Source organism: Microcebus murinus, chromosome 10 (assembly GCF_040939455.1).
Source record: "Microcebus murinus isolate Inina chromosome 10, M.murinus_Inina_mat1.0, whole genome shotgun sequence".
Classification (NCBI taxonomy): Eukaryota; Metazoa; Chordata; class Mammalia; order Primates; family Cheirogaleidae; genus Microcebus; species Microcebus murinus.
In genome coordinates, this window is record NC_134113.1 from 54,813,373 (window position 1) to 54,829,878 (window position 16,506).

Sequence of the window (16,506 nt, forward strand, 5' to 3'; positions counted from 1 at the left end):
GGTTGCTGGCAGGCAGAAGCTGAGGTCCTCAGTCAGTGGCCTTTCCTTCCTTTTGGGTGCCCAGCCCCCCTTCCTCACGGGATATCCAAGCCCACCACTTATATTTTCTGGTGAGGTAGGGTTTGGTGGGAGGAAAGATACAGGCCTATAGGAGGAGTTGGAAAGCTCTACTATTCTGTCCCTCCCTACCTTTATGAGAGACTAGTGAAGTGGAGGGACTGCCCTACCCCCTCCACCAGGCACTCACTCCTCCCAGGCCAGAGCCCCAACCCCTTCCCAGGCCTTCTCTGCCCAGATGTCTTTTGGTCTCCAATCCCAGAACAGGACCTGTGGGCAGGTCACCTGTGCATTTGTCTGGAGCTGGAGAGTAAGGCTATAGGATCTTTGGAAACTCTTGGTTTCTAGGAGTTCCTTAGAGGTCATACCTCCCCAGAAGGAAGCAGGAACAAGGCCAAGAAGCGTGCACTGGATAGGGGAACAGCAGGCAGGGCTCTGGGTGACGCATGCCTCTGGTCTAATAAACTGGGTTTCAACCATCTCCTCTTCAGTGTTGTTCTTCTCTTATTTGAAAAGTATTTAGGTATTCCCACTAAGGGTCTAAAGCTGAGCTTGTCTTGTGGCCAATCAGGGGAGGAGTAAGGAGAAAGGTTTGAGCAGGGAAAGCCTGGTCCTCCTGGGATGGGACAAGTTGGCCATCATACCAAAAATGGTTTAAACCATTAGGCAGGGAAAGAGGGAGGGGTCAAAGGCAACCTAGACCTCAAACTTAAGTCCCAACACTCTCTTCTTTGGAGAGTGGGCAAGACCAAAGTTAAGATAAACTGGAACTTAAAATCTGGAAGTGGTTTGGGTTAAACTTCAAAGACAGAGTTGGGTCAAAGTTCCCACATGTGGTAGTTATCGAAACATTTTTTTTTTTTTGAGACAAAGTCTCACTTTGTTGCCCAGGCTAGAGTGAGTGCTGTGGCGTCAGCCTCAGCCTCGCTCACAGAAACCTCAATCTCCTGGGCTCCAGTGATCCTACTGCCTCAGCCTCCCGTGTAGCTGGGACTACAGCCATGCGCCACCATGCCCGGCTAATTTTTTGTATATATATTTTTAGTTGATCAATTAATTTTTTTCTATTTTTAGTAGAGACGGGTCTCACTCAGGGTGGTTTCGAACTCCTGACTGAGCAATCCGCCGGCCTCGGCCTCTCAGAGTGCTAGGATTACAGGCGTGAGCCACCGCGTACAGCCGTTATCTAAACATTTTATCTGTGGAATGAGTCCCGGGCTATGAGCCAGGAGATCTGGATTCTTGGTTTTGACTTTACTGCTAACTTGCTGGTTGACCTTTGACAAGTCATTTCCTTGAGTTCAGCTTTCCCATTTGTGGAATGGAATAAACAGTACGTTCCTCTCTTCAGCCCCCATGGTTATAGCAGTAAGAGAATGAAACGAAGAGCAATCAAAGCGCTTTAGAAAGTTAAATGCACTGCACCAAGATGAAGCCGTTACTCCAACGACCTCTTCATCCGAGGGCTGGAGTAAGGGATGGGACCCTGACTGGGGCTGTGGTCCCTCTTTCCAGGTCCTTGTCTTCCTCCCGTCGGCCTGGGGGCGCCCGCTCACGAGGCCTCTCTATCCTACAGCTCTTCTCTATGGTTTTCCCTCCCGGACCGTGAAGGCGGGAGGGAGTGGCCAGTACGCTTTTCCGCTAGTCGCCCCCCTCTAGCCCACAGTCTCGATGCCCTGAGCCTCCCGCGCCGGCCGGCTGGCCCGGCGAACAGGCAGGCGCTTGGGGGGCGCTTGGGGGGCGGGGGGAGTTCCGGTTCCGGTTCTTTGTGCAGCTGCAGCGGCGGCTCCGGGAAGATGGCGGCCCGGGCTGGTTTCCAGTCTGTGGCTCCGAGCGCCGGCGCCGGAGCCTCTGGTGGGGCGGGCGCGGCGGCTGCACTGGGCCCGGGCGGGACTCCGGGGCCTCCCGTGCGAATGGGCCCGGCGCCCGGTCAAGGGCTGTACCGCTCCCCTATGCCCGGAGCGGCCTATCCGGTGAGTGGGGCAGGAGGAGGGGCGCGCGGGCCAGGGGCGGGGCCGAGCGGGGGCCTGGGAGTGTCAGGAGTGGGGGGAGAAGTAGGAGGGACTCCCCTGGGAGGGGTTTGTGCCCTGGGTGGGGGCGGGGGAGGCTGTGCGGAGGAATGCTAACTGCCTCCCCACCTGCTCTTAGAGGCATTGTTTCCGTGGAGAGTCAGTAGAGAACCAGGGTGGGTGAAGCGGGGCTAGGGATGGGCGTATGAGGGCTGCAGTGCAAAGGAGCTGGAGCAGTTCCAATGCTCGGAGGAACACAGAAGGTGTAGCTGGTAAATTGAGGTCAGCTTCTAAGGAGATAGTAGCTAGCAGAGTAAATGTGAGACTAGGAATGTCTGATAGGTCATTTCGAAGATAGATTGGGGATAATTTGAGTATGCTCTGTCTCTTAGTTTTTAGACCCTATTTTTCTATGGGATCACTACCGGAGCAGAAGAAAGCTCCAGTTACCTATATTTCAAGGAGGCAGAGGGCTCTCCTGTCATTGTCCTCCACCCCCCTCTCCTTGTTTCATTCAAAACTCCCGACATCCCCCACTTTCCCTTTCTTGGTAGGGTTAGCAGGGGAAACCATGACATCTCTGGGTCCTCTCCTCTCTGTAGAGACCAGGTATGCTGCCAGGCAGCCGAATGACACCTCAGGGACCTTCCATGGGACCCCCTGGCTATGGGGGGAACCCTTCAGTCCGACCTGGCCTGGCCCAGTCAGGGATGGACCAATCCCGCAAGAGACCTGCGCCTCAGCAGATCCAGCAGGTCCAGCAGCAGGCGGTCCAAAATCGAAACCACAAGTAAGGTGACCCCTTGGGGCAGAGGGAGGGAAGGAGGAAGGGAGGAGGCAGCAGGTGGTGGGTGTATCTGAATCAAGAAGTGGTGGTGCTGTGTCAGCAGATGGTGCTGCAAGACTCATCTTTGAGAGTGTCTTGTGGTGGTGTTGGGGCGGGGGAGGTTTCTTTGATTTGAGGGAAGATTTACGGTCCCTTCGCTTTAGTATAAATAGAGGTGCTCACAGCTTATTTTCATGTTCTGATTAGTTCTATCCCAACCTGATAATAGTATTTATTCCAAACAGTGCAAAGAAAAAGAAGATGGCTGACAAAATTCTACCTCAAAGGGTGAGTCCAGGCTATAGGTCTTGAAGATGTGGTGAGTTTCAGAATAGAGGTGATCATCTCTAGATCCCGATTATATTTTTCTGTTCCTAAGATTCGTGAACTGGTACCAGAATCCCAGGCCTATATGGATCTCTTGGCTTTTGAAAGGAAACTGGACCAGACTATCATGAGGAAACGGCTAGATATCCAGGAGGCCTTGAAACGTCCTATCAAGGTAACACAGAAAAGCACTAGGCAGAGAGCCAAAGGAGAGGACTCAGGAACCTTCAGCAGGCTTAGGATGAGAAATCAAAGGCGCAACACAGCTCTGTTTGGCATTTAAATTGCATCTCTCCCTTCCGCCTACAAACTGAGAATTACATTAGAAGCATAAGAACAGAATGGCAAAGGGGGAGGAGCTTTTGATGTCTCTTGCACCAGAAATATACTGTCCATGTATTTTCTGTAACTGCTCTGCTACCTTGGGAATCTGGCACCTTGCATGACTTTGTCCACCTGGCATCCCAGTGTACACACTTGTACTAAGGCCAGTAGCCTGTACTCCTCTTCTAAATGGAATCTTTATCCACTCACCCGAGGGACTGGGTAGACAGTAGACCAGTCTGTTAGGAGTAATTTTGGGGTTTGGGGAGACCATTGTCTTCAACATCAAACCATTGAAGCCCCACCATCAATACTGTTTCTGCCTTCCTCAGCAAAAACGGAAGCTGCGAATTTTCATTTCTAACACTTTCAATCCGGCTAAGTCAGATGCCGAGGATGGGGAAGGGACGGTGGCTTCCTGGGAGCTTCGGGTAGAAGGACGGCTCCTGGAAGATGTGAGTTCAAGGTCCACCATGGTTGGTGTTTAGGGTGGGAGCTTCTGGGATAAGCAGTGTTGTCTGGTCAGCAGGAAGCCTGACTGGTGCTCACAGCTCCTATTGGGAGCAGGAGGGAGAGGGATACTCTGTTCACTGCATTGAAAGACAATGGTCCTTTGTGTTTGGCTCTCACAGCTTTGGCCCTCACTGGTGTCATATCAAGAACCTTATTGTCCTGGGATCTGATTTGTTGTTTACCTTCCTCCTAGTTACTAGATTTAGCAGTATCTGCAAATCATTTAGTTCAGTTTTTTTTATTAAATCAAGTCAGTTTGTACTTAGCATTTGAGGCCATGTTTCCTCTCTGAGTCCTTGAGGTCCTTAATTCCCACTGTGGCACCTCCATCTTTTCAGCGTTCATTGGAGACACTCCACGGTTTAAGTAGGATAGACTTCTCTGACAGGCTCTTTGTTGCTTTATGGGGAGCATCTGCTGATGGGTGGTAGCCCCCAAACTCCTCTCCCCCCCAGCAGCTCCTTGGGGAAGCTCACCTTTCTCTCGTTCCCTTACATTTTCTGGCTTTCTATTTTTAGTTGCTCACGGCAAGCTTATTTGAATGCAATTTTGCAGGAGAACCAGAGCTCAGTGTCAAAGCCTCCTTCTTCTCTATATAGGTCCAGTCCATCTGCTGGTGGTGTCATTCTGTCCAAATAAAGCTGTTTTTGTTCTGGCTGCTTGTTGCCTGTGATTCATTTCCCCTCTAAAGTCAGACTTTTCTCTGTTCAAACTTGCTTTATTATGTGCAACGATTTGGCTTAACTTGCCTCATTTCCCTTGGGCAAATGAGGTGGGTAAGTCAGTGACCCTGTATTTGTTATAGGCTGCTTCCTCAGGGTTCTGTTGCTACCATGACTGGTTTAATATCCACAGATGCCTACTATGCCATCTCCTAAGAGATATTCAGAAGATATTTTTTAGTCTTTTCCCATTGCTCTTGAGGGTTCATTTTTTATAGGACTTTGTGTTGGGAAATTTCTTCTGGCCTTTTCTAACATGACTTTTCGTCTCTCTCCTCTAGTCAGCCTTGTCCAAATATGATGCCACCAAACAAAAGAGGAAGTTTTCTTCCTTTTTTAAGTCCTTGGTGATTGAACTGGACAAAGACCTATATGGGCCAGACAACCATCTGGTAGAAGTGAGTAGTTCTGCCTTCTAGGCTTTGACTCTGTTGGAGGATGGTGGACTTGGGAGCCAAACTTTAATGTCTAGGGAAAGGGGAGGCTTAAGGGAAAGGGTTACCCTTGGTATACAGTACCACTATTGCAGTTTGCATGTTGAACTCCAGGTGGCACTAGTTATGTTTAGTTTGGATTCAAGAGCTTTTGCAGTCTAACTTGTCCCACCTTTTTAATGTTACTATCCTGGTTGCTGTGTCCCCACATTCAAGGGAAATTCTAATGGCGGCCTCTTGTACATGCCAGGCCATCTCTGCATCTTGCTTGTTAATAATGGTGAGATGTAGTTATCCACATGCCATTCATACTTTTTCCTGATAGCAGTTCCTTTAGTTAAAGGGTTGACTAACAGGGCACTTAGTACTTGCCAGGGTTACCTTTATAGATATGGCACTTCCTCTTGGTCTCTGTTTCATTTAGATTCACATTCCAAATCTCCAAATTCCTTTATTGCTAAGTTTGAATGTGCAATGTTTTGAATACCATGTTTAGCAACAGTATTCTTTGGGATACAGTCAAAACCAGAATGACAGTCCAGCGCTCCAAGTGAACTTAACTTACTCCTTTCTTTGCCAGTGTAGCTGCAGCCCCTTAACCTCAACCACTAAGAGACATGGGAAGGTCTTTACCATCTAATAAGGGAAGTAAGTCATAGAATCAATAGAAATTTATAAATATATCTAACTTAATTTTATAGCAGTAGAGTATAGTGGCTAAGAATGTGGACTGTAGAATCAGACACAGCAGAGCTCAAATTGCAGCTCCATTGCTTATTGGCTCTGACCTAGGCAAGTTAACTTTATTCTGCTAAGCATTAGTTTTCTCATCTGTAAAATAGGTATAATCATGCCTGTCTTGTATGGATGTCTGGGAATTAAATGAGATAATCCAGGTAATGTTTTAGAATACGCTCATGCATAGTACTCAGTAAATGAGAGCTACATTATGTTATAGTTGACATGTGTATTATCCCTTTTGTGGATAAAATTATCACTGAAAATTCAGGCTAATTTAAATGTGACCCCAAACAGTCAAAATTAAAAGGTTAATCTATTTATACATGGACAATCCCAAAGCCATCTGTAGTTTTTTAAAATGCTTCATGCTATTGCTCTTCTCCAATAGCTTCAGTAATCAAAGTTGAATATTCAGTCATTACAGAAGCTCTTCCCTCCCACCCTAGCTCTTCCTCTGGGAGAGCACCCCCTGATATCTTCCTCTCTGTAGTGGCACAGGACCGCCACTACCCAGGAGACTGATGGCTTCCAGGTGAAGCGGCCAGGAGACGTGAATGTACGGTGTACTGTTCTACTGATGCTGGATTACCAGGTATGCTGTGGTGGTGTGCAGGGGTCCAGCTTTCACAGCCACAGACCATCAGCAGTCTGACTTTTAAAGGTTTGTGTGTAGCTGTGAATAATTTGCCACGGTAGTATGGAGATAGAGTCTTAACCGTCCCTTAGTTTCTCCTAGTATTTTCCTGTCCCAGAGAAAGCACTATGTTGATGTTTGTTGAATAGCTTGAATGTAGTGCTGAACATAGACCCAGCTAACTGGCTTCATCCTTTATACCCTTTGGTTCTCTGCAGCCTCCCCAGTTTAAATTAGACCCTCGACTGGCTCGGCTCTTGGGCATCCACACCCAGACTCGTCCAGTGATCATCCAAGCATTGTGGCAATATATTAAGACACATAAGCTCCAGGACCCTCATGAGCGGGAGTTTGTCATCTGTGACAAATACCTCCAGCAGGTAACTAAAGGACTCATTCTTTTGCTAGAACCACTGCAGTGCTATTATATTCAAAATGCCAACTTCTAGTTTTTTCTTCTCTTGTTCCCATAGATCTTTGAGTCTCAACGTATGAAGTTTTCAGAGATCCCCCAACGACTCCATGCCTTGCTTATGCCACCAGAACCTATTATCATTAATCATGTCATCAGGTAAGCCTATGTGTGTGGTGTGCTGGAGCTGACTTGTACCAGCTTACATGAGCTATTTGTCAAATTTTCAGGAATTTGCAAGCCGGTTGTTAAACACAGCCGTCATTTAAAATTAAACTATATCAACTTAAATATATTAAAAGTGAGGGTAATATATATATCTAAAATTTATTTCTTAATTATTTTATTACATTTTACTAGTATTTGTGCCCTGGAGGTTATTTATGTCTGTGGTGTTTGTATGGTAGAAATACTATATAGTGATGTGTTATTGCACATCTTTTCCCAACTCCCTGAAAAGTGATGGAATGTTGGTAGATGGAAATCAGCCATGTTGGGAATATTTAAATCACAAAGATCAGCATATGCTAAAAGTCAGAACCATCCCCCAACCCCTCCACTCCTTTAGAGGATCAGTTGTCAAACATTTACCAGCTCATCACTGCATCACTGATGGTAGGGCATTCTGGTCTGGGACTCTAGATCCATTACTTCTATTCACTTTGTTGTTCAGAAGATGGAAAGCAAGGCATATCTAGGCAGATAGGGCATGAAGAAAAATACTTCTTACTCAAAGCAGCATGTCTTTGTAGTTGGATGTAGTCTCTTTGCCTTCTCTCCTTTATACTAATTTCAGTAATGACTTTCCTTTCTTTAGACCCTGAACCATCACTCATGCAATAGTAACTCCTACAACCTATAACTTAGGTCAGTAGAAGCCAGTCTGACCTGTATTCCTATGCTTAAAATTAGGCCATTTTATTTTTTTTGTGTGTGTTTTATTTGACTTTACTTTGAGGATCAATTTTAGTTTAAAAGGGAAAAAGACATAGAAGATACTGTAGCATTAGTTTCCTCTGGGGAGGAAGGAACTTACTTTTTTTAAGATATCAACTTTATTGAGGTATAATTTGTATATAATAAGTTGTACCCACTGAAAAAGTATAAAGACTCTTGGCAGATGTATAAACCATGTAGTTAGTACTTCAGTAAAGGTACAGAACATTTCTGACACACCCAAAAGTTCTTGGGTGCTTTTTCAGTCAGCCCCTTTCCCTTCATCCCTGGCCCCTCTTTTGACCCTGTGTATTTAGCCTAAGGGGACAGGCTGTTTACCAGGTCCTCTTGATTTCTTCCCCAGTGTTGACCCAAATGATCAGAAAAAGACAGCTTGTTATGACATTGATGTGGAAGTGGACGATACTTTGAAGACCCAGATGAATTCTTTCCTTCTGTCCACTGCCAGCCAACAGGAGATTGCTACTCTGGACAACAAGGTAGGAGTCACTGCCCTGGGTGGTTTGGGTGCCACCAGCCCCCATCACAGCTTCTAGGCCTCCTTTTGATTCTCAGTATTCATTCAAAATATAGTGACATCCAGTACATGCTTGGTGGAGCCAGACTCATGAGATCTGATTTCTGGCTGTACTTTTTAGTAGTGTTGAGCTTTAGTTTCTGGTTTGTGAAATAGTACTGATTTTACTAAGGTTACTATGAGGATTAAATGAGACAGTGTATGCAAAGACATGAGACTGTGTCTGGCACATAAAAAAAACAAATGATGGCTGGGTACAGTGGCTCACACCTATAATCCTAGCACTTTGGGAGGCTGAGGCAGGAAGATTGCTTGAAGACAGGAATTAAAAACCACCTTGAGCAACATAGCAAGACCCTGTCTCTAGAAAAAATAAAAAGATTAGCTAGATGTGGCACACACCTATAATCCCAACTACTGAGGAGGCTGAGGCAGGAGGATCCCTTGAGTCCAAGAGTTTGAGGTTGTAGTGAGCTATGATTGTACCATTGAACTCCAGCCCACACAGACCCTGTCTCAGAAAAAAAAACCCCAAAAATAAATGATAACTCCTGCTACTGTTATTGCTATCATCATTATTAGACATGGTCCCTGCAAATAAAGCCAAAAATATTCTGGGAACACAAAGGAGAAAAGGCTTTCCTGGAAGAATTGATGCCTCAACTAAACCTTGAAGGACAAAGTGGGAGTTAATAAAAGGGGAGAAAGGAAATCGGTGCTGGGGGCATGGGAGGCAGATGACATTCCAATGGAGTGAACAGGGTATGTAAAGGTCCAAAGAGGAGAGTGCAAGCATGGTATGTTCAAGAAGCACAAGCTGTCCAGTGTGCTAGATACAGCACAGGGGACCAGGGATGGGATGTTCTGGGAGAGGAGGCTGCATAGGAAGGTGGGTACCTCATCATCACCAGTGGAGGGACTGATGCTGTTTGTATTTAGAATGATTACTGGCAGGAAGGTGGAGACTGGTGTGTTAGAGGGGCCGATCTGGATGGGGGCAGATCTGGAGGCTTGAAGCCCAGTTAAGAGGCTGGTGCAGTAATCCATATGAGAAATATCAAGGCCCTGAACCTAAGGTACTGACACTGAGGATGGAAATAAGTAGACAGATTTGCAAGGTATCAAAGTGGAATTGAAGGAGTTTGGCCACTGTTTGGATGGGGGTGATGGAGAAGGAGGCATTATCATGACTCCCAGGTTTCTAGCTTGAGTGGATAATAGTGGTATTCACTAAAATTGGGAACAGGAAGAAGATCAGGGTAAAGGAAGAAGATTGGGTAAAGGGTAGTGAATTTAGTTTTAGAGATACTGAGTCTAAAGTGCCTTAAGATGTCAAGAAAGCAGTTGGATTGGTTGGAGTTTAGAAAATAAACTCTGGGCTCGGTGTGGTGGCTCACCCCTGGACCTAGCAATTTGGGAGGCCGAGGTGGGAGGATTGCTTGAGGCCAGGAGTTCGAGAGCAGCCTGAGCAAGGGTGAGACCCCGTGTCTACAAAAAATAGATTAGCCAGGTGTTGTGGTGCATGCCTGTAGTCCCAGCTACTCAGCATGCTGAGGCTGGAGGATCACTCAAGCCCAGGAATTCAAGTATGCAGTCAGCTATGATGAGGCTACTGTAATATAGTCTGGGCAACAGAGTGAGACCCTGTCTGAAAAAAAAAGAAAGAAAAAAGAAAATGGACACTCTGGCCTATAGACTGGGAACTCATCACCCCGTCAGTGTGGTAAAGGAAGACATACAAGTTGATGAAATTGACAGGAAGAACATGTAGAATGAGAAGGGAGCTAAGAACAAAATGTAGAGACTGGAGGTTATGAGACAGCTCTCTATACTGCTCCTTTTCTACCTGAGAGTGCTTTTGGACCCGTTTGTGCTATGAATTAAGTTGTTTTTTTTTTTAATTTTTTTTTTTTTTTTTTTTTTTTGAGACAGAGTCTTACTCTGTTGCTTGGGCTAGAGTGCCATGGCGTCAGCCTGGCTCACAGCAACCTCAAACTCCTGGGCTCAAGCAATCCTGTCTCAGCCTCCGGAGTAGCTGGGACCAGAGGCATGTGGCACCATGCCTGGCTAATTTTTTCTATATATTTTTAGTTGGCCAATTAATTTATTTTCTATTTTTAGTAGAGATGGGGTCTTGCTCTTGCTCAGGCTGGTCTCGAATTCCTGAGCTCAAAGAGAGAGATCCACCTACCTAGGCCTCCCAGAGTGCTAGAATTACAGGCGTGAGCCACCATGCCTGGCCTGGATTAAGTATTTACCATGTAGCTTTGCCCATAGTGGGTAGTGAGTAGATCAAAAGGAAAACTTTCCTCACATGGAGTAAACGGAGAGACAGGAACAAGTGCAGATTACGTGCTGAAAGAATGCTGAGGGCCGGAGCCTGGTAGTGCTGGCTGTGGGCTGCATTCTTCCTAGGTTGGGAGTGGCACATGGAGATGTCAGGCACTGTCTGCCATTTAACTTTGCATTTCCTTAGTTTGAATATGGTATGAGCTTCCTTCTTCCTTTCAGATCCATGAGACAATAGAAACTATCAACCAGCTGAAGACCCAGCGGGAATTTATGCTGAGCTTTGCCAGAGACCCTCAGGGTTTCATCAATGACTGGCTTCAGTCCCAGTGCCGGGACCTCAAGGTAAAGAACCTAGGAAAGGTCCAAAGTGACTTAGGTCAGTGAGTTACCCTCTGCTTTATTTCTGTAGCAGCTAATGAAAGAGCCAGAGGGGGAAGTGAGGGACCAGGTTTTTCTTTAGCATGTTTCAGGGTCCATTTTACAATTAAGTAGGGAAATGGAGGCAGAACCATCAAGTGTTGTTTAACTTACCCAGTGCTATCACTGTGTTCCATATTGTTGGGATTACAGAGTAGAAAACCTAACTTCTGCTTTCAAAAGCAGCATGCAGAATATTTGGAGAAACTAGGCTAATACAATAAAAAGTAGAAGACCATGTAAGGCATCACCAGTACTTACCAGTACCAATAAGATAATCCAAAGGAGAAGGGATAATGGATGAGGCTAGCATTGCTGGGTAAGGTTTCATGGGAAATTTGGGATTTGAAGATATTTCCCAGAAAGAGTTACACCATAAGCTCAGGCAAGAAGATAGAAGTGGGCACAGAATGTGAAATGTGCCCTCAGTTCTCGCCCACCCTGTGGTGACTATAATTATAATTGCACAGGCTGAGCGGACGAGCAAGGGAAAAGGGGTGCCAGGAAAGATCCCTGAACAAGGCAATGACTATTGATAGCAGAGGGTGACTTGGGTGTTGTATTAGTTTGCTAGGGCTGCTGTGGCAAACTACCACAAACTGGATAGCTTAAACAAAAGCTTATCTCCCAGTGGTGGAGGCTGGAAATCCAAAATCAAGGTGTCAGCAAGGTTGGTTCCTTCCAAGAGTTGTGAGGGAGAATCTATTCCACGTGGCTTCCCTAGCTTCTGGTAGCCTCAGGCGTTCCTTGGCTTATAGGTGGCATTCTATGTTTGTCTTCACATTGTCTTTCTTTTGTACGTATTTGTCCAAATTTCCCCTTTTTGTAAGGATATCAATCATATTGGATTGGGGCCTACCCTAATCTCAACTTGATCATCTGCAGAGACTGTATTTCCAAACAAGGTCACATTCACATGGGGGGTTAGGGTTTCCACATTTTTTTGGAGGATACAATTCAGCCAATAACAAGTGTGAAGGAAGGAAACAAGTCTATTCTCCATTTTCCTCCTCCTCCCCCCACCCCCATTTTCCTCAGACAATGACCGATGTGGTGGGTAACCCGGAGGAAGAGCGCCGAGCTGAGTTCTACTTCCAGCCTTGGGCTCAGGAGGCTGTGTGCCGATACTTCTACTCCAAGGTAGGTACCTGGGGTGCACAGGAAAAGGCAAGGGGTCTGCACCCCTGGCGGGGATGTGGGTGTTGGATAACAACTTCTGGTTTGTCTCATCTTGCACTCCCTCCACTATTTTTTCCCTAGGTGCAGCAGAGACGACAAGAATTAGAGCAAGCCCTGGGAATCCGAAATACATAGGGCCTCTCCCTCAGCCCTGATCTGGCTGCACCGATTCTTTATTTGGGCCCAGTGCTGCCGGCCTCATAGCACCTGCCTTGGTCTCGCTTGGGGCGTTCCAGGGGATGCTGTTGGTTCAAGGTCAACACCAGAATGAAGAGGGTCTCACATTTCTGTCTTACAAGACAGTTATTACCCTCTTCTCTCACCCCATCCCACCCCACCCCCAGCTTCCCTTTGCCCCACAGAGTTCCCATGTGCCTCTACCCTCCCCTGGTCTACATAGGACCTCTAGATAGTGTTAGAGAGAGAACCTGTAGTGGTAATCAGTGCTCAGAATGGATTGAGCCTAAGGCCAGGTGGTCTTCAAGGGGACCAGCTACACTGATCCTGCCCTTCAGAGACCCAGGAGTTGAGAGCTTTAGCCCCTTCTCCAAGACTCAGGCCTGGGGGCACTCTATAAGCTAGTTGATCTTGGCTCTCCTGATAACAGAATCCAATTTCCTTCCTTCCCTCCACAGGTTTGGAGCAAACTCTCCCTTCAATTGTTGCCCTCTAGCACTAAAGGAACCCTGGCTTTTGGGCTCCACTGAGCCCCAGGTCAGTCCCCAGCCCTCTGGATTGGCCTGCTATCTCCTTAGTAAGGGGTCCACATCAGTATTGGAATTTGTTCTTTAACTGTTGCTCCCCCTCAGCACACTCCTGTAGCTGCCCTTTTAGCATTCCCTTATATCTACCCTAACCCAGGGCATTTGGGTGGGGGAGTCTTGCCTTTCCCTTTCAGGTCCCCAGGGACCTAATCTGGGGTACTGTCATTGCCAGCGGAGACTGTTCCTTCCTGCTGTTGCTTGGAGATGTGACTCATTCACTCCACCCTGCCCCCCTTACCCCATCCCTTAATAGAGAAACAGGCCTAAAATCAAACGGGTAAAAGCCCTGGGCCCTCCCTGTCTTCCTGTCCCTTGCCTGCCCAGTTGACACCCGCTGGTGACTTCTAGGGCACTGAGGAGTGAAAGCGCCTAGGGCTGGAGAATAGCGCTGAGTTGGGTTTGTGACTCTTCCCTCTCCCTGCCTCACAGGATGTGACTCCCCAGCCCCTGCCCTCAAAGCTTCAGACCCCTCAGGTAGCAGCAGGACCTTGTGATCTTGGCCCCTTGGAACTGAGATGGTTTTGCATCTTTCCAGGAGAGCCTCAGATTCTTCTTCCAGGTCGTATCACCCCCAAGTTAGCATATCCCAGGCTCGCAGACTCTACACAGCAGGGTGGGAGACAGCTGGGCACAGAGGGGGATTCCGTTCAGCTTGGGCTCTAGACCCACAGAACTGACAAAGCCCCTGCTTCCCCACCCCTCCTCAGGCTCCTGCGAGCACATCCCTTACCTAAACTGCCTGTTCTGCACTGGGGACAGCAGAATTGTCCCCCATCCTCCATTTCCTGCCATTATCCTCCCTTGAAAGGTTCTCCCCACAGTGACACTGGACAACCTTGGGGCAGCTGAGCCCTGGCCCGGCTCCTGGCTGGAACCATGAGAAGGAAGCTCAGCACTCCTACAGTGTCCCTGTTGAAGATAACTGTTTTTATTAACTGAATTATTATGTTTTTTTCATGGGCCAAAATTTTTTTTGTACTGTCCCCTTATCGATGTCACCCAGTTTTAATAAAAGATTCTTCTGAAGGATGGGTCCCCCTACCTCCTGTGGGAGAGCGTGCTTCCGTGAGCTCTTCCTCTTTCCAGGGGCCCTGAAACTTTTTAAACGGGGCCAGTTCACTGTCCCTCAGACCGTTGGAGGGCCAGATTATAGTTTAAAAAAACTGTGAACAAATTCCTATACACACTGCACATATCTTATTGTGAAGTAAAAAACAAATGGGCAAAAACACCTGCATGTGGCCCGCGGGCCATGGTTTGAGGACACGTGTTCGATACCTTTAGTCACACTTGTAGTGTTTGTTCATTTTACTTGACAAATCCTTATTGAGCACCTGCTACATACCAGTTGTGCTAGGCACTGAGGACAAAGTGGAAAACAAGATTTCTACCTTGTGGACCTCAGGGTCTTACCTTAGGGGTTGCTCTCTCAGCCTCAGTGGACCAAGCAGGCTAGTTTGCTGGCTGGGATTATTGGGCTTCACTGAATTTTAGAATCCTGCCCCCAGATCCCCCAGAGGTCAGTGGCACTGACTTTTTCTTCTGAGCTCCCCCAGGGAAATAGTTGGCTGGAGTGACTTGTCCTTGGGTGCCTTTGATCCATTATGTGTAACAAGGACTTTCATTTCTCTCCCAGACCTTCTGTCTAGATATGGGCCAGGGCCTGGATGACTAAAGACATTTTTGTGTCTGCCACTCTTCGAGGTTCCACTTTTGTGACTCTGAGTAAGAGTTCAGGTTCTTAAGACCGGGCTGGGAGTGCTATGTTACCATAGCATACCAGACAACCAGCCCCTCATTGGCAGAGTTTGGAAGACTGCTCAGGAGTGATTACTCTTGTTAGCAAGTGCATGACATTCTGCTGCAGTTCTGTCTGCTCCCCACCTGGTGCCTCATTACTTTTCTCCTTTGTGCCATTATCCAAGAAGGGGGTTTAGAATATAAGATGAGTGCAACCACATTCCAAAGTTGTGGTTTAGAAACAATCCGTTGCCTCCATGGAGGGGGACACTCCACTATTGCCTGTTTGATATATGAATCAAACCCACCAAAAATACAACCACTGTTTCCAGTCTGGAACTTGGAGGTTTTATCAGACTTGAGAGTGGAAAGCAGAACACTGTGTTGGGGTGATAACTTGAAGTGGAGAAAATTGATGTCAAGGACATTGAAATGGCATCTGTTTTTGCCCAGGCTAATTACATGTGTAACGAATGGCTGATGAACCATTATTAATTTCAAGCAAATAATCTACAGTTAGCTCTTGGGAAAAGAGTTCTAGTGATACAGATAACCTCCTATGATGAGCCAATTCTGAATCTCTGCACCCTCTATATCCCTATAGATGAGCAAATTCTTTGTCTACAAGCTACCTAAAATGACTAGGGGTAAAATGAGAGAGGGAAGCATTTAGGCAAAAACAAGGAAGTTATTTTATGCATAAACATCCATTCTTTGGGGTTCTCATAATATGTGCCAGGGACAGAAAGCATCCTTTCTCTTCACCACCCATAATCAGTGATCCCAGCTGGCAGCCTGGCACTGGTGACTTTGTCAGTGCCAGTGCAATAAAGGAGCGGACTGTGTGGGAGGCTGTCCATGTTAGGTATAACTTTGTTCTAAGGAGAACAGCCAACTACTGAATTCATCTATGTTTCCCTTATGGGAACTCCCCGGCCACGGAAGGAGAATATGGTGGGCTTTTCTTGGGCAGCCCCTGGAACTTGGAAAACCATTTCTCCTGGAATAAGTGGTAAGTGGACAGGAGTCTTGACCTCCTGCCCACTTACCCTCACCCATCAGTTGCACACAGACTCCCCTGTAGCCCAGTGCTTATTACCAGTTGTGGGCCAGTAGCGGGCCAAGAGGATGGTGACACACATTTATTAAGCAGGCTGCCAAGCCAGGAGGTCAGCACGTGAGCATACAGTGGTATCTGCCCTCTAGGCCAAGGTGCATGATGTTAGAAGTCTCTTGCTTCATTCTCCAGATCAGCCTGGAAACCAGAGCTCCCTCTATTAGTCAAACAGATGGCTGTGGGCGACAGAGCCCTGAATTGCTGAATATGTTCCTTCCATTCTCCCCCTCCCCCCAGAATCACACCATAGTACTGCCCAGTAAGGTATCTGAGACCATAAAGGGCCAGAGGACACAGCTGCCCCAGCTTCTACCTCCCCCTCTCTGGCCTCTGCAAACTAGCCATTAACTTGAGGAAGTTCTTTGTGTGGTAGCTTGGAAACCCATGAGAGAAAGAACTGAAGGAAGCTCAAAGCCTCTCAAGGACAGTGTACACTTTGCCCTGTCTCATATTTTCTCTTGTCTTCTTTAACCCAGAGTCTATAAAAGGAGAACTACGGGCCACAATCCTGAGTCCCCTAACTT

The 16,506-nt window shown here is 47.0% G+C and overlaps 1 protein-coding gene across 5 annotated transcripts; it reads left to right on the plus strand.

Moving 5' to 3' along the window:
- The first annotated feature begins 1,485 nt into the window (after positions 1-1,485).
- SMARCD1 (SWI/SNF related BAF chromatin remodeling complex subunit D1) lies at positions 1,486-14,151 on the plus strand. Of its 5 annotated transcripts, XR_001153312.2 has the most exons (15): positions 1,488-2,030; positions 2,669-2,856; positions 3,138-3,180; positions 3,272-3,394; positions 3,876-3,998; positions 5,060-5,176; positions 6,444-6,545; positions 6,806-6,967; positions 7,061-7,158; positions 8,300-8,435; positions 10,985-11,107; positions 12,221-12,322; positions 12,443-12,616; positions 12,997-13,075; positions 13,555-14,151. XR_001153312.2 is itself a non-coding variant. In XM_012761963.3 (13 exons), exons 1-13 carry the CDS (start codon positions 1,854-1,856, stop codon positions 12,494-12,496), a joined length of 1,548 nt encoding a protein of 515 aa, XP_012617417.1. In that variant the 5' UTR covers positions 1,488-1,853; the 3' UTR covers positions 12,497-14,151. The 5 variants fall into 5 exon arrangements, 2 of the variants coding, with proteins under 2 accessions (XP_012617422.1, XP_012617417.1); XR_001153311.2 differs by having other exon boundaries at positions 12,443-13,075; XR_001153310.2 differs by having other exon boundaries at positions 12,997-14,151.
- The last annotated feature ends 2,355 nt before the right edge of the window (positions 14,152-16,506 follow it).